This window comes from Callorhinus ursinus, unplaced genomic scaffold, assembly GCF_003265705.2.
Source record: "Callorhinus ursinus isolate GAN/ISIS: 27379988/994484 unplaced genomic scaffold, GSC_fseal_2.0 scaffold25, whole genome shotgun sequence".
NCBI classification, from domain to species: Eukaryota; Metazoa; Chordata; class Mammalia; order Carnivora; family Otariidae; genus Callorhinus; species Callorhinus ursinus.
Window position 1 is genome coordinate 8,459,343 of NW_027397087.1, and position 18,379 is coordinate 8,477,721.

The window sequence follows — 18,379 nt, forward strand, 5'->3', positions numbered from 1 at the left end:
GCTATGTGTTTCTAAATGAAGTAAATTCATTAACAGTGCTTCTTTATATCATATTACAAAAGTACATTAACAACCTTAATCGTGAATGTAAAGGACATAACAAAAGAGATTTGTGTACTCTGTTAAAAATTAAGTAAAAAAATTGAGCGCCTGGGTGGCTCAGTTGGTTAAGCAACTGCCTTCGGCTCAGGTCATGATCCTGGAGTCCCAGGATCGAGTCCCGCATCAGGCTCCCTGCTCAGCGCGGGGGGGTCTGCTTCTCCCTCTGACCCTCTTCCCTCTCATGCTTTCTGTCTCTCATTCTCTCTCTCTCAAATAAATAAACAAAATCTTAAAAAAAAAATTAAGTAAAAAAAATTGATAGTTGGGGTTATTTTAAACTGTTATGAAAAGTTTAATGTTTATTATATTCCTTTATTCCTTCCATAATGTTCCTTAAATTCATGCCTCCCAAAATAGTTTTGGGAGCCTGATTTTTATTATAGGGAAGGAGCCTAGATTGCATTTGTTGAAAAGAATAGTGTGTTTATTCACAGCATATTTATTCATTATGTTTGCTGGTGTGGAGGTGAAGGGGAGGTCATTTTTCCTAATAAAGAAAGATGGAGAGTGGTGGGTTTTTTTATTTTTGTTTTTAAGATGTTATTTTTAAATAATCTCTACACCCAGTGTGGGGCTCAAACTCACAACCTGGAGATCAAGAATCACATGCTCCACCAACTGAGCCAGCCAGGCACCTCAAGAGTGGTGTCTTTAAGATACAGTCTTTGTCCTGACCACCTTAAAAATGTGACAGTGGGGGGATGCCTGGGTGGCTCAGTCGTTAAGTATCTGCTTTCGGCTCAGGTCATGATCCCAGGATCCTGGGATCGAGCTGCACATCAGGCTCCCTGCTCCGCGGGAAGCCTGCTGCTCCCTCTCCCACTCCCCCTGCTTGTGTTCCCTCTCTTGCTCTGTCTCTCTCTCTCAAATAAATAAATCTTTAAGAAAAAAGAATGTGACAGTGGGGGCACCTGGGTGGCTCAGTCAGTTGAGCTTCCGACTCTTGGTTTCGACTTAGGTTGTGATCTCGGGGTTATGACATCAAGCCCATGTCAGGCTCCAAGCTCAGCGCAGAGTCCGCTTGGGATTCTGTCTCCCTCTGTCCCTCTCCCCCACTGTGTGTCTCTCTGAAATAAATAAATCTTTAAAAAAAAAAAAAGTGACAGTGGCTCTCTGTGGTTTCATTCTGTTTCTAATGGAACAGCATTGCAGTTGATCCAGAAATCAACTATTTTCCTATGTTATATGAGGGTTGAAGAAGAGCTGTGTGTTATCAACAGGGTACAATAGTATCCTGAATATTTTCTCTCATTTTAAATCTATTCCAACTTAATACTTTCAAGTACTTCTGGTATACTTATGTTCATTATTTTTAATGTACCTATAAGGTACATCAGAGTTTCTTGTAGGAAACCAAGATGTTTAATTCCTTCCCCCTACTTATTTTCTTTATCCCATCTAATAGAAATCAGTTTTTGTACATACTTCACTGACATCTAAAAACCAAACAAATATCTCTTAACCAGATTTGAAATCAGGAAAAAACTAAAAACAGCCAAAAAGAAAGAAAAGAAAGAAAAAAAGAAAAAGCAAGAAGAAGAGCAGGAAAAGAAAAAGCTGACACAGATTCAAGAATCTCAGGTAGGAAATTCAGTGGTCCTTGTTATCCAAAAAGTAAGCCTCAGTTTTGAGTGTGTGTGTGTGTATTTGTGTGTTTATGTAAAAGATGGTTTTATATTAATCAGCCTAGTTCAGTTTGTGCAAGACATATTGTCTTTATCTTGTAGGTTCACTAATCTCTGGACGTATCATTTCATCATTAACTGTGCTGTTCAGTTCCTTAGTAATTCTTCTCTCAGGTCTGCTTTTTAAAAAACAGCTCACTGCTGTGTGAGCATTCCTGAAGGGAAGTTGATAAACGTCCTGTCCCCAAGTAGCCGGATTAGGTCTGAGGTTTACTCACCTGTGTGTCATCCTGGACTTGGTAATAAATGTAGCTGCAAAAATTACTCATCTCTGAATTCATCACAAAAAGCTTGTTAAAAATATCCACAAATATAAGCCCTCTAGGGTGGCCTTCCATAAAGTGTTTATTCCTATAATTCTTAGGCTTTCTGTTTATTAGGCTGGTAAGACCAGAGCTGACTTTATGCTCTAGCCTCTTTGTCCACTAGAGGATGCTATTTTCCCCTAAACAAGTTTCAGTTTCTGCAGCCTATATAGATCCCCACTGGAAAATTGAATGATTGTTAGGTGTAGAGAATGTTGTCATTGGCTGTTAATAAAAACCATCCTACATATTTTTCCCTTCCCAGGTAACATCCCACAACAAGGAGCGGCGTTCCAAACGGGATGAGAAACTAGATAAGAAATCTCAAGCCATGGAGGAGCTAAAAGCAGAGCGAGAAAAACGGAAGAACAGAACAGGTCAGTGGGGAAAATGTAATGGCTGCTTTGTCTTTGGGATCATATGATTTGATGTTCTGGTGCCCGTTTATATTTTCCCCCCTTTTATCAGCCTTTTTTTTTAAGCTCTTTATTTTGGGTAATTCCAAACACGTACAGAGAATAGTATAATGAAACTCCGTGAACCCATCATCCATCCTCAACAATCAACTCATAACCAGTCTTGTTAAATCTATATTCCCCTCTTTCACTGGGTTATTTTGAAGTAAATCACAGCATCATTGTATTTCAACCATAAATATTTCCGTATGTGTCTTTAAAAGATAAGCACTCTTTTGTTTGAAACATTACAATATCATTATCACATCTAAAAAACAATAACAGTGACTTTCTTAATATTATCAAATATCTAGTCAGTGTTCACATTTCTCTAGTTGATATATAGTTAAAATATGCTAATTTGGTTGTTCGAATCAGGATCTTAAAAAAAATCCACACATTTTGAGTTGTTAATATGTCCCTGAGATCACTTAATCTGTTTAGGTTTTCCTCTTCATCTCTTTTTCCCCCTTGCAGCTTATTTTGAAGAAACTAGGTCCGTCATCCTGTAGTTTCTCAGATGCTCGGTACGTCCCATTGGAGGTGTTGAATGTGTTGCTCTAGTCTCTTGAATTTCCTGTAATTTGTAGTTAGACCTAGGGAATTGGACACATTTGGATTTATTCTGTTTTGGTTTCGGTTTTTGGGGGGGATGGTGAGGGGAGGCTGAGTTTTAGTGGTGGTGTATACTGCCATCAGGAGACACATAATACCTGTGTCTCACATTTTGTAATATTACCAGCTGTCATTTAGTTTTTACCACAAGAACGTGAAATAAAAGACTGCTCCAAACTCAGAAATACGCATTTGCTCCTGATCGTGGATCTGCAGTTGAGCAGAGGGTTGCCTCATATACAAGTTTGCTGGGATTGTCTCCAAGCTGCAGGTTGGGACCAGGTCTGTTACACCTGTCTCCTTCCTCAGACCAGTATACCTAGGGTACATTCTTCTCTTGGTGACGGTAGAAATGTAATAGCGGCAAGCAGAAATGCCAGATGCCTCTTGAGGCCTAGACTTGACATTGGCAGGTGCAGCGTCAGGTCTGTGCATATTCCATTGGCTGAAGCAAGTCACATGAGAGCCCATCATTAATGGCTGGGAGAACTACTGAGTCACATGGCAAAGGGCATGGGTACCGAGAAGGATGGAGAATTGGGAAATAATAATATATTCTATCCCAGTAGCCACTGATAATCATTACCTAGATCATTTCATTTATTATGAGTTGCAAAATGATGATATTCTAATCTATAATTCTTTCTTCATTTATTATCCAGTCTACTTTTACAAAGAGAAACTTCACATCAGCTATTTAGTTATCATTAGGTACATTAGGTACATTTTGTATAGGAAAGGCAGAAATGTGGATTTTTTTTTTCCTTTATTACTAGTTTTCAAAAGAATGAGATAGTACCTTAGCAGCTTCCAAAGGTGACCACTGAGGTTTATTTGCATATTTTAAGTGTGTGTGTGTGTTTATATATATATATATATATATATTTCTTTTTAAGATTTTATTTATTTATTTGAGAGAACAAGAGAAAGCACACGGGGTGGGAGAAGCAGACTCCCCCCTGAGCAAGGAGCCCCATGTGGGGCTGGACCCCAGGACCCTGAGATAATGACCTGAGCTGAAGGCAGAGGCTTCACTGAGCCACCCAGGCAACCCTGTTTGCTTATTTTGAATATCCTTTTGAATTCATGGATTTAAACATCCTTTTGTGTATTTTAATCCATTTATTTAATCAGTTGACTCTCAAATTGTCCCATCTTCAGTCGCTAGCCTGAGTCCTTTTAATGTGAGACTCCAGTAGTCTTCAGTAGCTTCCTTGCTTTCTGGATTTGGAATCTGCCATTTCTCTAAGGAGCCTCTTCATGAGAAACTGTTACTAGACACCATAGTCTAGACATAAGGAGGGCCCATGCTACTGGGCTGGCTATTATTTCTAAGCCTTTCAGTACAGAGAGCTAGGATTTTTTTTTTTTTAAGAATAAATTTTATCTTTATGAGCTCCATATTGATAAGTCCATTTCAGAATCAAAATGCAAAGGTTTTTGTTTTTTATAACAGCGATATTGAGATAAAACAAAGGTAGCGGGATGCCTGGGTGGTTCAGTTGGTTAAGCATCTGCCTTCAACTCAGGTCATGATCCTAGGGTCCTGGGGTGGAGTCCCGCATTGGGCTCTCTGCTCCCTGGGGAGCCTGCTTCTCCCTTTACCCCTCCCCCCTGCTTGTGGTCTCTCTCTTTCTCTCTCTCTCTCTCTCTCTCTCAAATAAATAAAATCTTTTAAAAAAAAAAGAAAGAAAGAAAAGAAACTACCAGACTGTTTTCCAAAGAGGCTTTTTGCATTCCCACCAGCAAAGTATAAAGGTTCCACTTTTTCCACATCTTTACCAAGACTCGTTAATTGTCTTTCTGATTATAGGCACCTTAGTGGGAATGAAGTGGTATTTCATTGTGGTTTTGATTTGCATTTTCCTAATGATTAGTGGTGTTGAACATCTTTTCATGTGCTTATTGACCATTAGGGTATCTTTCTTTGATGAAATGTCTGTTCAAGTCCTTTGCCCATTTTTTAATCAAGTTCTTTGTTTTCTGTTGTTGAGTTGTGAGTTCTTCAAATATTTTGAATATTAATCCCTCATCAGATATATGATTTGCAAATATTTTCTTCCATTCATAGGTTTCTTTTCACTCTTGATAGTATCTTTTTGTTGCATAAAAGTTTTTAATTTTGATGAAGTACAATTTAGCTTAATGTTTTTTCTTTCATTGCTTATGCTTTTGGTGTCCTATCCAAGAAATCATTGCCAGATCCAGTGTTGTGAAGCATTTCCCTTATGTTTTCTTTTAAGAGTTTTATAGTTTTAGCTCTTACATTTAGGTCTTTGTTTTTTGGTTTTGGTTAGTTTGGTTTGGTTTTTAGACAGAGAGGGTAGGGAGGGGCAGAGGGAGAGGGAGGGAGAGAATCTTATGTGGAGCCTTGCGCTCCATCTCACAACCCTGAGATCATGACCTGAGCCAAAATCAAGAGTCGGACGCTTTACGGACTGAGCCGCCCACGCGCCCCACATTTAGGTCTTTGATTCATGTATAGTATAGAGTAAGAGTCTGACTTTTTTTTTTTTTTTCCGCATGGTATGTCCAGTTTTCTCAGACACCCTTGTCGAAAATCACTTGACTGTATATGCAAGGGTCTCTTTCTGGGCTTTCTGTTTCAGTGATCTATGTGTCTTTCTTTTTTTTTAAAGATTTTATTTATTTGAGAGAGAATGAGAGATAGAGAACACGAGAGGGAAGAGGGTCAGAGGGAGAAGCAGACTCCCCGCCGAGCAGGGAGCCCGATGCGGGACTCGATCCGGGGACTCCAGGATCATGACCTGAGCCGAAGGCAGTCGCTTAACCAACTGAGCCACCCAGGCGCCCCTATGTGTCTTTCTTTTGAACGACTGTATTTTAATGTCAACTCTTAGAGTTCCTATTGTGTGATTATGCCATCGGTTGAATATTTCATTTTTCTTGTGATGTATAGAGGTGACTTTTTTATTATTATTTTATTCCGTGATTATATGAAATACAAAGTTCCAGGGGCACCTGGCTGGCTCAGTCAGTAGAGCATGCAACTGTTGATCTCGGGGTCTGTGAGTTCAAGTCCCATGTTGGGGGTAGAGCTTACTTAAAAAAACAAAAACAAAAAGCGTTCCCCAAATCAAAGCTGCTAATAAACAAGGTATATTCAAAGAGATTTAGTATCTGGGGGCACCTGGGTGGCTCAGTTGGTTAAGCGACTGCCTTCGGCTCAGGTCATGATCCCGGAGTCCCGGGATCGAGTCCCGCATCGGGCTCCCAGCTCAGCGGGGAGCCTGCTTCTCCCTCTGACCTTCTCCCCTCTCATGCTGTTTCTCTCTCTCTCTCTCTCTCTCTCTCTCAAATAAATAAAATCTTTAAAAAAAAAAAAAAGAGATTTAGTATCTGTACCTTTCTGTTTCACCCTGGCCTCCCTCCTGTAACAGGCAACCATTTAAAAAAAATTTTTATATCTTATCCTTCCTTTTTTTTTTTTAATGAAAGGACACAGATTCACCTTCCATCTTAGATTAATGGTAGCTTACCAGGCATACTTTTCGTCTACCTTGCTTTTTTCACTTAACCACAGGTCCTAGAGGTCACTCCTTAGTTTTTATGTCACATAGTGGTTGGTAGATGACTTTTTTTTTAAGTTTTATTTAAGTAATCTGTATACCCATTGTGGGGTTTGAATTCATGACTGGAGATCAAGAGTTGCACTCTCCAACTGAGCCAGCCAGGCACCTCTAAACTACATGATTTTGTAAATAGATTATTATTGGAAAGCAGTAGTGCCCATTTGTTTCATAATTGTAGCCGCTTTTTATCTACAGCAGCAAAGTTGAGTAGTTGAAATAGTGACCACATGAAGCACAATCCTAAAATATTTACTGACTACCCCTCCAAAAAACATTTTCTGACTCAGGATGCAGTGTAATGGCTCATTCTTTTTTGTTTTTAAAGATTTTATTTATTTACGGGTGTGTGGGTGGCTCAGTTGGTTAAGTGTCTGCCTTCAGCTCAGGTCATGATCCCAGGGTTCTGGGATCAAACCCCACATTGGGCTCCCTGCTCACGGGGAGTCTGCTTCTCCCTCTCCTCCCCACTCGTGCTCTCTCTTACTATCTCTTTCTCTCTCAAATAAAAATCTTTTTTAAAAATTTTTATTTATTAATTTATTAGACAGTGTGAGCAGGAGGGAGAGAGAATTTGAAGCAGATTCCGCGCTCAGCGCAGAGCCCCACGTGGGGCTCTGTCCCACAACTGTGAGATCCTGACCTGAGCCGAAACCAAGTGTCAGACGTTCAACTGACTGCACCACCCAGGCGCCCCTGATTCCTTTTTTATAGCTGCATAGTAGTCTGTTTAGGTGGATGTACTGGAGGTGATTCAGCCACTCCCCTGTGCAGACATTTGGGTTGTTTTCAGTCTTCTCCTAATTCAAATAGTACTTTAAATTGAAAATAAAGTTTTTCTCCAAGACCCTCTGAAGACATCACAAAATTTTCCCCCATCTTTCTTACCCATCTTCAGGCATCTTGAGTGTAATAAAGACAACTGTCAGTAGAGTTGGTGACCCTTTCTGCCCACTTAGCAATAAACTCACAGCCCTTTTTTGTCTATTAAAGCTTGACATTTGGTGCCTGAATGTTTTTAACTCTGGTTTAACTCGCTTCTGTATGTAGCCCAAGTGATCACCGTGCAATCTAGGGATGACGGGGCTGTCTCTTGAGTCCCTTCCCAAGTCCAGGTTCTTTTTCAAGGGTGAAAGATGTTTCAGTTTCTTACTGAGAGAATGTGGATGAACCTTTCCCCTTTCTTTTTAGCTGAGCTCCTTGCTAAGAAACAGCCACTGAAAACCAGTGAGGTGTACTCTGATGATGAGGAAGAAGAGGAGGATGACAAGTCCAGCGAAAAATCAGACCGCTCGTCCCGCACGTCATCGTCTGATGAAGAGGAGGAGTAAGCTTGCATAGATATTGGTCTAGTAGTCAGGATAGGTGGGTTCTTTGGGGAGAAACTTAGCGTGGCTTCCAAAATGTTCTTGTGTGGATGGTGAACTTTGATTTGGTTCAGTACCCTGAATTGCAGAGCTGAGTTCCCCAACACATCAGCCCAAAAATGTGCTCCTGCCTTTGGCAATCTAGCCTGCACCACTCGACGTCTCATCTGGGCCTGGCAGGTAAGGACTGACTTCATGTCACCCTCAGACTGGTCTGGAGCTTCCGTGACTTTTCTTACTCTGATAGGTTATCCGGAATGATAGGCTCATTGCAGACAGTTCATACAGGAGCAGGGTTCTCTTACCACCCTTTCCTGTGGCTTCATTTATTTCTCTTATGGTTAATCACACGTACTTTGGTTTAGTGTTAAGAAGTTGGTAGTATTTATCTTGATCTGATTTTTGTTGTTGTTGTTGTTTTGTTTGTTTGTGAGGTTTTTGGTTTTTCCAGAAAGAGAGAGAGCACATGCCAGAGGCTGGGGGTGGGGAGCAGAGGGAGGGAGAGAAAATGTTAAGCAGGCTCCATGCCCAGTGTGGAGCCCAACACGGGGCTGGATATCGCAACCCTGAGATCATGACCTGAACCAAAATCAAGAGTCGGGGACACTTAACCGACTGAGCCACCCAGGCACCCCTTGATCTGTTTTTATGAGGAACACTTTTCCCATTGCCCTTTATTCCTCACAGGAAAGAAGAGATCCCTCCCAAATCACAACCAGTCTCCTTACCCGAGGAATTGAATCGGGTTCGATTATCACGGCATAAGCTAGAGCGTTGGTGTCACATGCCCTTCTTTGCTAAAACGGTCACAGGATGTTTTGTACGGATTGGCATTGGAAACCACAACAGCAAACCAGTTTACCGGGTTGGTGTTTCTTTCCATGGACAATTGTCCATGTTTTAAATATAATGATTCTTGACTGGGAGTAGGAGCTGCTGAACAAGTCTGTCACTTTTCTGCTACCATTTGATGGGAAAATAGACTCTAATTGAGATGCCTGTAGAATAATGACAATCTGAGGTAACCAGAGATCATGCATGACCTGCTGTCAGAAAGAGTCTTTGGAGTCCAATGGAGGGGGGTTTGGATTTAAACTAACTCTTTTTATTTTCCCTTCATATAAAAGCAAGAAGAGAGACATTTAGGGAGTATTCATTGGGAGTTACATAATCTGGAAGCTTTGTTCATTTGAAAAATAAATAAATGAAAGTTTTCCATGTTACATGGAAACAGAATTATATTGAGGTTTAAAAACAAACACAAAAACACAAAAAACCACCTACCAACCTAAGAGAGGTGGTTTTGTGAGTTCTGGCACTGCTTCTATGATCTGGATGGCTGGAACAGAGCTGTTTGATTTTTTTCTTTTTTTCTTTTTGTTTGTTTTAGCCTGGGTTGTATGGTTTTAATATGTGTTTACCTCCTTCTGTGAAGACCAACACCCATGCCGAGTCCCAGAAAGCTTGACAAACACAAACTGACTTCCATGGTCTTCATATTTGGTTGATAAAAGTGACCTCTGAGATCCCAAGTACATCCCCTTAGTAAGGTAGAATTAAGTCAGAGGGGAAGCTCCTGATGGGCCCCACCAGGCTAACTGGCTCCTCTCCTGGCGCTTGCTCACTCTGTGTTTGGGGCTTCTGGTGCTTGGCCATCTGGGTTCTGAACCTGAGGAAGGTGCCCAGAGCCCCTGGCAGCTGTGGGGTCCTCTCAGTGCAGGGCCACTCGTCCGCAGTTAGGTTGGTAGAGCCAAAGAGGGACTGGTATGGAGAGCTCTGAAAGAGTGTTTTTAACTGGCGTCTCTGTCCTTTCACTTAGGTGGCTGAGATCACGGGTGTTGTGGAAACCGCTAAAGTTTACCAGCTTGGTGGCACCAGGACAAACAAAGGGCTCCAGCTACGGTAGGGGGCGCTGCTGTGGGCTTCTGCTCCTGCCGCACACGGGCGCTGCCTGGCGGGGCCCGCTGTGATGGCTCCTTTTTGTCTGTTTTAAGATTGTATTTATTTATTCGACAGACAGAGACACAGCGAGAGAGGGAACACAAGCAGGGGGAGCAGGAGAGGGAGAAGCAGGCTTCCCTCGGAGCAGGGAGCCCGATGCGGGGCTCCATCCCAGGACCCTGAGATCATGACCCGAGCCGAAGGCAGAGGCTCAAAGACTGAGCCACCCAGGAGCCCCCCAGTGTGATGTTTCTTGTTAGAGTGAATTTCTCTTGTCCCCATAAGGGCCCTGGAGGGAACCTTATTCTGCCTTCGGGATCTCTCTCTCAGAGGGGAATCTAGGACAAGAAGTGGTAGGACACAGAGAAGGAAAAGAGCAGGTTGGGGGCCCCCCCATCCAGAGCCCTGCAGGCATTCCCTTGGTGACCATGGTCAGGACGCTTGCGTCTGGTCCTGGCTCTGTCCCTAACTAAGCTGATCTTTGACAGGTCAAGCCACCTTTCAGGACTTGGTTTCCTCTTCTGTAACATGATCCTTACTGAGTGCCTGCTACATGCCACTGTTCTGGGCATCAGGGTAGAGGCAAAAACAAAGTAGACACACACAAATCCCTGCCCTCTTGGAGCCTGAAAATTCTAGAGACCCTGTATAAGAAGGAATAGAAGTCGTTTGCCAGAATCACTGCAAATAGTAGCTGATAGATTCAGTTGTACCATGGCCTAATTTGGTCTCTGGTCTCCATTCCCTTCTCCTGTCCCCATCATCTTTCCTGGTCTGTTTTAAAAGAACCAGTTGGGGTAGGCAGTGATGATGACATGCAGAGAGTGACTGTCCCTAGGGGAATGGCACTGACTCCCTTAACTTTGCCACCATAGGGGTCAGTCAGAAGGCAGTATGCTTTCTCTCTAGGGAATGGAGTTTCCTTGTCATTCAGATATCTACATAATATTTCATATTCTTGATGCCAGTCGACGGTGACAGATTTTATTGTAAATGGACTTTTGAAGCACTGGCCAAGTCCAATTTTTCCCCAGTCTAGCTGTGATTCTTTATCCTGGCTGCCCATTAGAACAGCCTGGGAGGTATTGTTTGTTTAATTTCATTTCCTCGTCCTTTCTCCAGGAGATTCTGATTCAGTTGAACCAGAGTGGTGCTTTGACATCAGAATTTTTACAGATCTTCCTGGGTGATTCTAAAGGGCAGCCAGGATTGAGAACCACAGAGATGGGTGGTTCACAGTCTGGTTGGGTCGCTCTGCTGCTACCACAGGTAACATACCCATTCTTGGAGGTGCTGTCTCTTTTTTACGTAGGCATGGCAACGACCAACGAGTGTTCCGCCTTGAGTTTGTCTCAAACCAAGAATTCACTGAAAGCGAATTCATGAAATGGAAAGAAGCGGTAAGTTTATAGATAGCACCTAGCAGTTCATGAAAACTCTGAGGAAGTTTCCAGAATCTCTCATTAATAATTTTTTTGTCTTGTTTCGGTCTAGATGTTCTCTGCTGGCATGCAGTTGCCCACTCTAGATGAAATCAATAAGAAGGAGTTGTCTATTAAAGAAGCTCTTAATTATAAATTCAATGACCAGGACATTGAAGAGGTGAGAAACCCGGCACCCCGAGACCGGAGGTTCAGTAGGAGCCGGTGTTCGGGCGGGTGGTGCCTTTCTTCTCTTCCCTGTGTCTTGCCGATTTTAGCTGTGCTGCTGCACAAGGGCTGAGAGGGTGTTGTTACTACTGCCTTCTTAGCACTTCATCCAGATTTCCTCTGTGCGTTCTCATTTGAAGTCCTGGAGTACAGAAGTGCACTGAGAGTTCAGGGATCTGCATTCTGCTAGGCTTGGTCCTTCAGGAGTTTCCTTTCTGCAAAACATTTTGGTAAAATTCTTTGATCACTGTCCTCTTGGACAGTGGCTAGCCTTCCAGCACCAGGTCCTTGGGCCGCTGCTGTTTATTGGTGTTTGTTCCTTCAGACTGTGCCAGAAGAATTTCCGTGGCGCTGGAAGCAACGTAGTAGCCCTTGGAATGAACTCGCTCGCTCTCTCTGGGGCGTGACACTGCCGTAGGAAGAGCAGCCCCCTTTTAACTAGCTGCTTGCCTCCAAAACGGGCTCACTTAGCCTGTCTCCAGAAATAGTTTAGGAATACCTCACTGCTGGTATCTCCTCTCTGGTACAGATTGTAAAGGAGAAAGAAAGGTTCAGGAAAGCTCCACCCAACTATGCTATGAAGAAGACTCAGCTGCTAAAGGAAAAGGTGAGGACTTGCACTTGAACCTCCTTCCTCGTCCTGTAAGATGTGGAAATCAGACTTGTTCATCTCCTGCTCAGCTGGTGGTGGCAGGATTGGGCTCCAGAGGAAGCAACACGGTGCTTCCTTGGCACCCGGGCACCATCCCTTGGCCATTTTCCTTTCTGTAAATTGATCGTGTCCGTTCCATTCTCCTTACTTCCTAGTCCCTTTTGTTTTATGTGTAATAAGACAGAAGCCAGGGTCCTCTCAGCACTGGGTCTGAACAGATGATCCGCCAAGCCTGGCTGAGGTGGGTGGCTTTCCATTCTTCACATCAGGATGGGGGTGAGCGAGCCCCATGGGGCCTGGGTTCCGAGGTCAGCGTTCCACATCCCTGCTACCAGCGGCCCAGGGCCAGATAGGACGTGGCAAGATGTTAACTACAATAATAAGAATTACACCTTGCGTTTGTAAAGCTTGTTTTCAGTGTCCTGTCATATTTCCTGTCGTTTGTTCATCACGTGAGCTGTCTCGCCTGTGCTGGAAGTAAGAGGACACTTGATCCGGGGCCCGTCACAGCCCAAAACTCACACGTCTGTCTGTGTGCAGGCCATGGCTGAGGACCTGGGGGATCAGGACAAGGCCAAACAGATCCAAGACCAGCTGAATGAGCTGGAGGAGCGGGCAGAGGCCCTGGACCGCCAGCGGACCAAGAACATATCCGCTATCAGGTGTGTCACAGGGCCCGCTTCCGTTGGGCTCCTACTCTGGACCCACAGACCGTGTCACAGTCGTCAGACGCGCCCGTGGCCTTGCCCACGCTGCGCTGCGCTGGCTCCGTGTGGCTCCGGGGTCCGGGCTGAGGGCTTCCCTCCCTCCTTGCACAGCCCGCTGACTCCCCCTTTCACTCACCCACAGTTACATCAACCAGCGGAACCGGGAGTGGAACATCGTGGAGTCTGAGAAGGCCCTTGTGGTGAGTAAGACAACTGTATTTGGAGCGCTGAGAACAGTTTTAATGAATGAAACGATACAAAGTCTTCTCTAGGGGCGCCTGGGTGGCTCAGTTGGTTGAGCGACTGCGTTCAGGTCATGATCCCGGAGTCCTGGGATCGAGTCCCACGTCGGGCTCCCGGCTCAGCGGGGAGCCTGCTTCTCCCGCTGACCTTCTCTCCTCTCATGCTGTTTCTCTCTCTCTCTCTCTCTCAAATAAATAAATAAAATCTTTAAAAAAAAGACAAAAAACGAAGTCTTCTCTACATCTTGCTCCCGTTTATTTTTTTAGTTATTGGCGTAACGTGTACACTTCACATACATGTGCTCTGGGTGCACATGTACACCCATAAGATTTATTGATTGATGACGAAAAGCAGCAGTCTCCTGCCCGTCTCGCCCTCCCCACCCCACCCCTTAGCTTCTACTCCATGGGTGTGCATCTTCATCGACTTGCACTTCTGTTCTTTCGGTTGCTGCCCCCGTCTGCTCTGGTGTTCTTGAAGGGAAGAGGATGAGAGACCACTTTTGACTTTCTTTAGCCCTTGCCAAGACTGTATTTATATGTAAGCTTCGGATAAACGAGAGGCGGGGGGAAGGAGACACAGTTCTGTAATGCATGCTGTCTGTTTCAGGCTGAAAGTCACAACATGAAAAACCAACAGATGGATCCCTTTACGAGGCGGCAGTGCAAACCTACCATCGTTTCTAATGTGAGTGTCGAAAGAGGACGTTTTTAGTCAGGACCTAGATTCTAGGACATAAAATGAATCCCATTAGGACATTAATAAGGAAGTTAAAAATAATGTTGTCTTAGTGGGATTTTCTTGCCTCGAACTCTTGGGTCTGGCTACCTCTTTTTCTTTTTTTTCTTTTTTTAAATCTTGCTGTAGGCCATACAGGGAGTGAAAACCTGGCACGGATTTGTAGATACCTCCAGACTCACCCCTCCTGTGTCGGGGTGGGTTTACCAATGCAGCAGACATTAGGATTGTGGAGGCTGGGCCACCTAGGGCCAGGCCGGCCTGGGCTGGGCTTCAGAGCTTTAATTGCCTCTCTTTGCTGCCTTGAGGAAAACCCCACTGAGCTGCTGATGGGTCCACTGTGGTGCTTGTGATGTTAGCATGGTCGATGGGAAAGAATCTGGTGTTGCCCTGTGTGATTACTAAATAATCTCTAAAATAACTTAATTTCTCTCTCAGTCCAGAGACCCAGCTGTTCAAGCTGCCATCTTGGCCCAGCTGAATGCAAAATACGGTTCTGGAGTGTTACCAGATGCTCCGAAGGAAATGAGCAAGGCAAGTGCAGTGCTGCCCTGTGGCCCGCAAGGCTGCCGGCCCAGACACTTGGCCTGGGTTAGGCCTGACTCTTCCCACGTGGAGGAACATAGCATCCCACTTGCAGCCCTTTCTCCATCCTAATTCTTTACAAATACGATAAACAGCTACTGAACTTTGACTTTGAAAACCTAAATGCTAAACCCAACACCACTACTTAACTAAGGCCTTGATTACAGCTTTAGGCAACTGACATCTAGCCCTCTGATCCACATTTTCTCGCGTGTTAAAATGGGGATAATACTCTATCCTGCTGCCTCACAGGATGATTAGGAAAAGCTGATGACACATAACGATCAGATGGTTGTAAAGGTGAAAGCTCTTTGAGAACTAAAATGTTAACAGAGAAACTGCCCACTTAGAAGCAGTTTTTTGCGTAAGTTAGGTCTTTTCCTGTGGAGCCCAAACTGTCCCGGGAATTTCTGAAATCTTGGGTCAGAAGGTAGCTTATTGTCTTAAGCCCCTCGTCCCCCACACCACAGACACGAGCCTTCCCTTTCCTCTTTTAGGCTTCAGAGAAGAAACCTTCCTGGGGCCTCTCCTATCCCCCCTCTGAGAGAAGGGACCAGAAAGAGCTGGTCAGCTTGAGCCAAAGCGTTTTTGACCATTAGTGGCTGCCGCCTCTTGAAGTCCACTTGCATTTGTACTTTAATGCTGAGTTTTTCTCTTCACATTGCAGGGTCAGGGAAAGGATAAAGATTTGAATTCTAAGTCAGCCAGCGACCTCTCCGAAGATTTGTTCAAAGTACATGATTTCGACGTGAAGATTGACTTACAAGTTCCCAGCTCGGGTAGGTGAGGGTGGGGAAGCGGTGTTGGCTGAGGACCGGACGGCACCGGGGCTGACTTGGCCAGTAGGGAGGCCCGGGGTTCGGGGGAAAGTGCGGGTGTCCGCGCCTCCGCAGCTATAGAGGCCAGGGGGAGCGGGGACAAGGCAGCAGGCTACCGGAGGAGTGCAGCACAGGACTTCACCAAGGGCTTGGTAGGCTCCTCAGATGCCAGTTTGCTCTTCTCTCCCACAGAGTCAAAGGCTTTGGCCATCACCTCCAAGGCTCCGCCAGCCAAAGACGGGGCTCCAAGGAGATCGCTAAACTTGGAAGACTACAAAAAACGACGAGGGCTTATTTGAGCGCACCCAGCCTGCTGCCCCTGACCCTGCATGCCCCATCCGCAGTGTCCTCCTTCCCTCTGATTCGCCCTCTCTGGGCTGGAGCAGCAGCAGAACTGGGAAGAGACTCTGGAACTGCCAGTCATCTGTAATATAAACCATTTGCTGTAAAGACCTCCCTTGTCTGCACCATCTCCCACCCACCCGCCAGGCCTCTCACCCAGTGTGGGCCTGGGCTCTCTTGGGCTTTATCCATGTCTTTAGATTTGTGTTTGCCTTTTTTTTTGTTTCGTTTTTGTTTTTGTTTTTAAACCAGCACAGTTCATTGGCCACTCTGCACACATTCAGTATTAGCGTGGAGCTGGGATTCCTGCTGGAGCCCCTGGTGGCGACAGCGGCAGCACTCGGCAGTCTCCTCCGTGGGCTGCCTGGGACCCACCCATTGGCCGTTTGGCACCGGACCCTTGTGGAGGGAGTGGGGACTGGGCACCTGCAGTCCTCCTTCCTCTCTCATCTTTCTCTTCTTCCCATCTCTGCAGAAGAGAGGTTTTCAAATCCAATTTAGTTTCCAAAAAGTGTACATTTGTGGGGTGGGAGGGGGGACTATTTGAGAGAGAGAGAGAGAGAGAGAGAGAGAGTGTGTGTGTGTGTGTGTGTGTGTGTGTGTGTGTGTCTGTAAGTGTGTGGATTTTTTTATCATTTTTTTAAACTGCAGTACTCTTTGTATCAGTCTGTCATGGGTCTATCGCTGTTTCAGATTTTTTTCAGCTGTACTCGAGCATCTGAAACCGCAAGAAAGAAACTCATTAAATGTGATTCTTCTTACTAAACAGGCCTGACTGCTGTAGCTGTGTGACCTCCCCTCCCCTCCCCCTTCAGAGAGAGCACCCCGTGCAGCCCCTGCCCTGTATAGGCTGTGTTCCGGCCGGTGGGCGGGAAGCCCCTGGCCAGGTACCAGACGGGGCAGCGCGGGCGTCGTGCTCACCCCGTGGGTATGGCCCGCAGCTTCTTGGCTGAACACAGACTGTATCTTTTCCCCACCCCACGTACGTGTCTCTTCCTCGTGAATCTGTTTTGCTGTTTCGGAAAGAATAATATTTTGTCTTGTTTTTTTAAGAGAAAGTATTCAACGTGAATGCAGAGAGAACGAACACAGAAAGGATTTAGGTTGCAGATGTTCCAAGCATGTGTTTTGTGTGTGTGTATACATATATATATGGTAAGCATATATATTGTTGTGCAGCGAGGGTGAAGCCAGCAAAGAAGTGTGTATGTCTTTATGAAATGTTTGGAAAGAGATAAGCTGACTGCTTGATAATCATTCTCAGGTGTAAAGCTCCAAGTGTAAATAAAAGTGGCATTTAACAAATCTTTTCAGAACAAAGTACAGCTGACTGCATATACCCAGAACTAAGCTAAAGAAACAGCTGAGAGCCGCTGAGCCCCGCGAGAGGGGGAGGAACTTAGAGGCTCCGCTTTGTACTTCTTCACCCTACTTTTCCGTAAGGAAGTGGGATGATGGGAAATCACGGACTTCAGTTGTATTTAAACAGAAAAATGAACTTGGTGACTCTTCTGGGTTTAGTGGAGCCTCGGTGTTGCTTTAACTTAGTTTACACTTTTTTTATTTGAAAAAGAAGCAGCAATGGATGGTTTTTTAAAACGTATTGTGACTGTAAACTTGGTGAACTGTGACTGTAACACAGCTCTGTGGTAGGCTGTGTCGCAGTTCGGTTGGGCAAAGGTGGGCGATGGACTCATTAAAATCATCTATACTTGAACAGTCCATTGACCGAAACCCTTTACAGACTCTTGTGTAAATGTGGAATCACAGACTGCGAACCGTTGCCCGGACTCCGGCAGAGTCCTGGAGGCTGCTGGGACCTCTCCTATCATGACGAACCTGGACTGTTTTCTTTCTGGTTTTCAAAGACATGAAATTATAGGATCCATATAATTTGCTGGAGTCATTCTGATCCACCATGTAGATCTGTATTTAGTATCATTTGGATTTGGAGAAGTGTCGATTACATTATGGCTGTGTAATAAAATTTTTATTAAAACTGCATCACACTGTAGCCACTTTGCCCCTGCCTCCCCACACGCAGCCGCTGAAACTTGCTTCTGAGACGCCAGCACACGGCAAGGAGAAAGGCCAAGCAGCATATCACCTGAGTAGTCTCCTCGGTGATTGGAGTCAGGACCGAGAACTCGTCTCCAATCTCCACTGAGGCAAGGCCTCTGAACCGAGATCTTGACCAGGCAGAAGACTTTGGCTTGGTCCCCCTCCCCCCAAACCCCCACCCCAGCTACGTTTCTTGGCAGTTCTCGGTCTTTCTTAGGCTGGGGAGTTGCTGCCGTGGCTCCCTGCTCCACACGCACTCCCCTCCATGTGGTTCAGTGTTGAAGGGTGCGTCACCTAAGGCTGTTTTGTACATTTTTCACTTCCTTCCAAGAAGGGAAAAGGCCAGTGTCCATCAGCCTAGCTCATGATGTATAGGTCTGTTTGTCTGTCTTGGCTTCTGACAGGTGCAGGGAAAGTCTGCTGCCTACAACTTCCCTTCAGAAAGAATGCTTTTGTTCTCTTTGCTTCGGTGGAGTCCTGACCTGTCACTCAAACTGTACAGATATTTGTAAATAAACTTTCCA

The 18,379-nt window shown here is 44.9% G+C and overlaps 1 protein-coding gene across 1 annotated transcript in view; it reads left to right on the plus strand.

Annotated features, from left to right (window-relative positions):
- RTF1 (RTF1 homolog, Paf1/RNA polymerase II complex component) overlaps window positions 1-17,798 on the plus strand; it is a 52,440-nt gene extending 34,642 nt beyond the window's left edge. The window contains exons 5-18 of the mRNA XM_025884108.2: window positions 1,569-1,683; window positions 2,358-2,469; window positions 7,944-8,079; window positions 8,807-8,984; window positions 9,939-10,021; window positions 11,373-11,460; window positions 11,555-11,662; window positions 12,239-12,316; window positions 12,902-13,023; window positions 13,211-13,268; window positions 13,921-13,998; window positions 14,488-14,583; window positions 15,302-15,413; window positions 15,645-17,798. Coding sequence (XP_025739893.1) covers window positions 1,569-1,683; window positions 2,358-2,469; window positions 7,944-8,079; window positions 8,807-8,984; window positions 9,939-10,021; window positions 11,373-11,460; window positions 11,555-11,662; window positions 12,239-12,316; window positions 12,902-13,023; window positions 13,211-13,268; window positions 13,921-13,998; window positions 14,488-14,583; window positions 15,302-15,413; window positions 15,645-15,751 — 1,471 coding nt within the window. The 3' untranslated portion in view covers window positions 15,752-17,798. The remainder of the gene's footprint in view (window positions 1-1,568; window positions 1,684-2,357; window positions 2,470-7,943; window positions 8,080-8,806; window positions 8,985-9,938; window positions 10,022-11,372; window positions 11,461-11,554; window positions 11,663-12,238; window positions 12,317-12,901; window positions 13,024-13,210; window positions 13,269-13,920; window positions 13,999-14,487; window positions 14,584-15,301; window positions 15,414-15,644) is intronic.
- The last annotated feature ends 581 nt before the right edge of the window (window positions 17,799-18,379 follow it).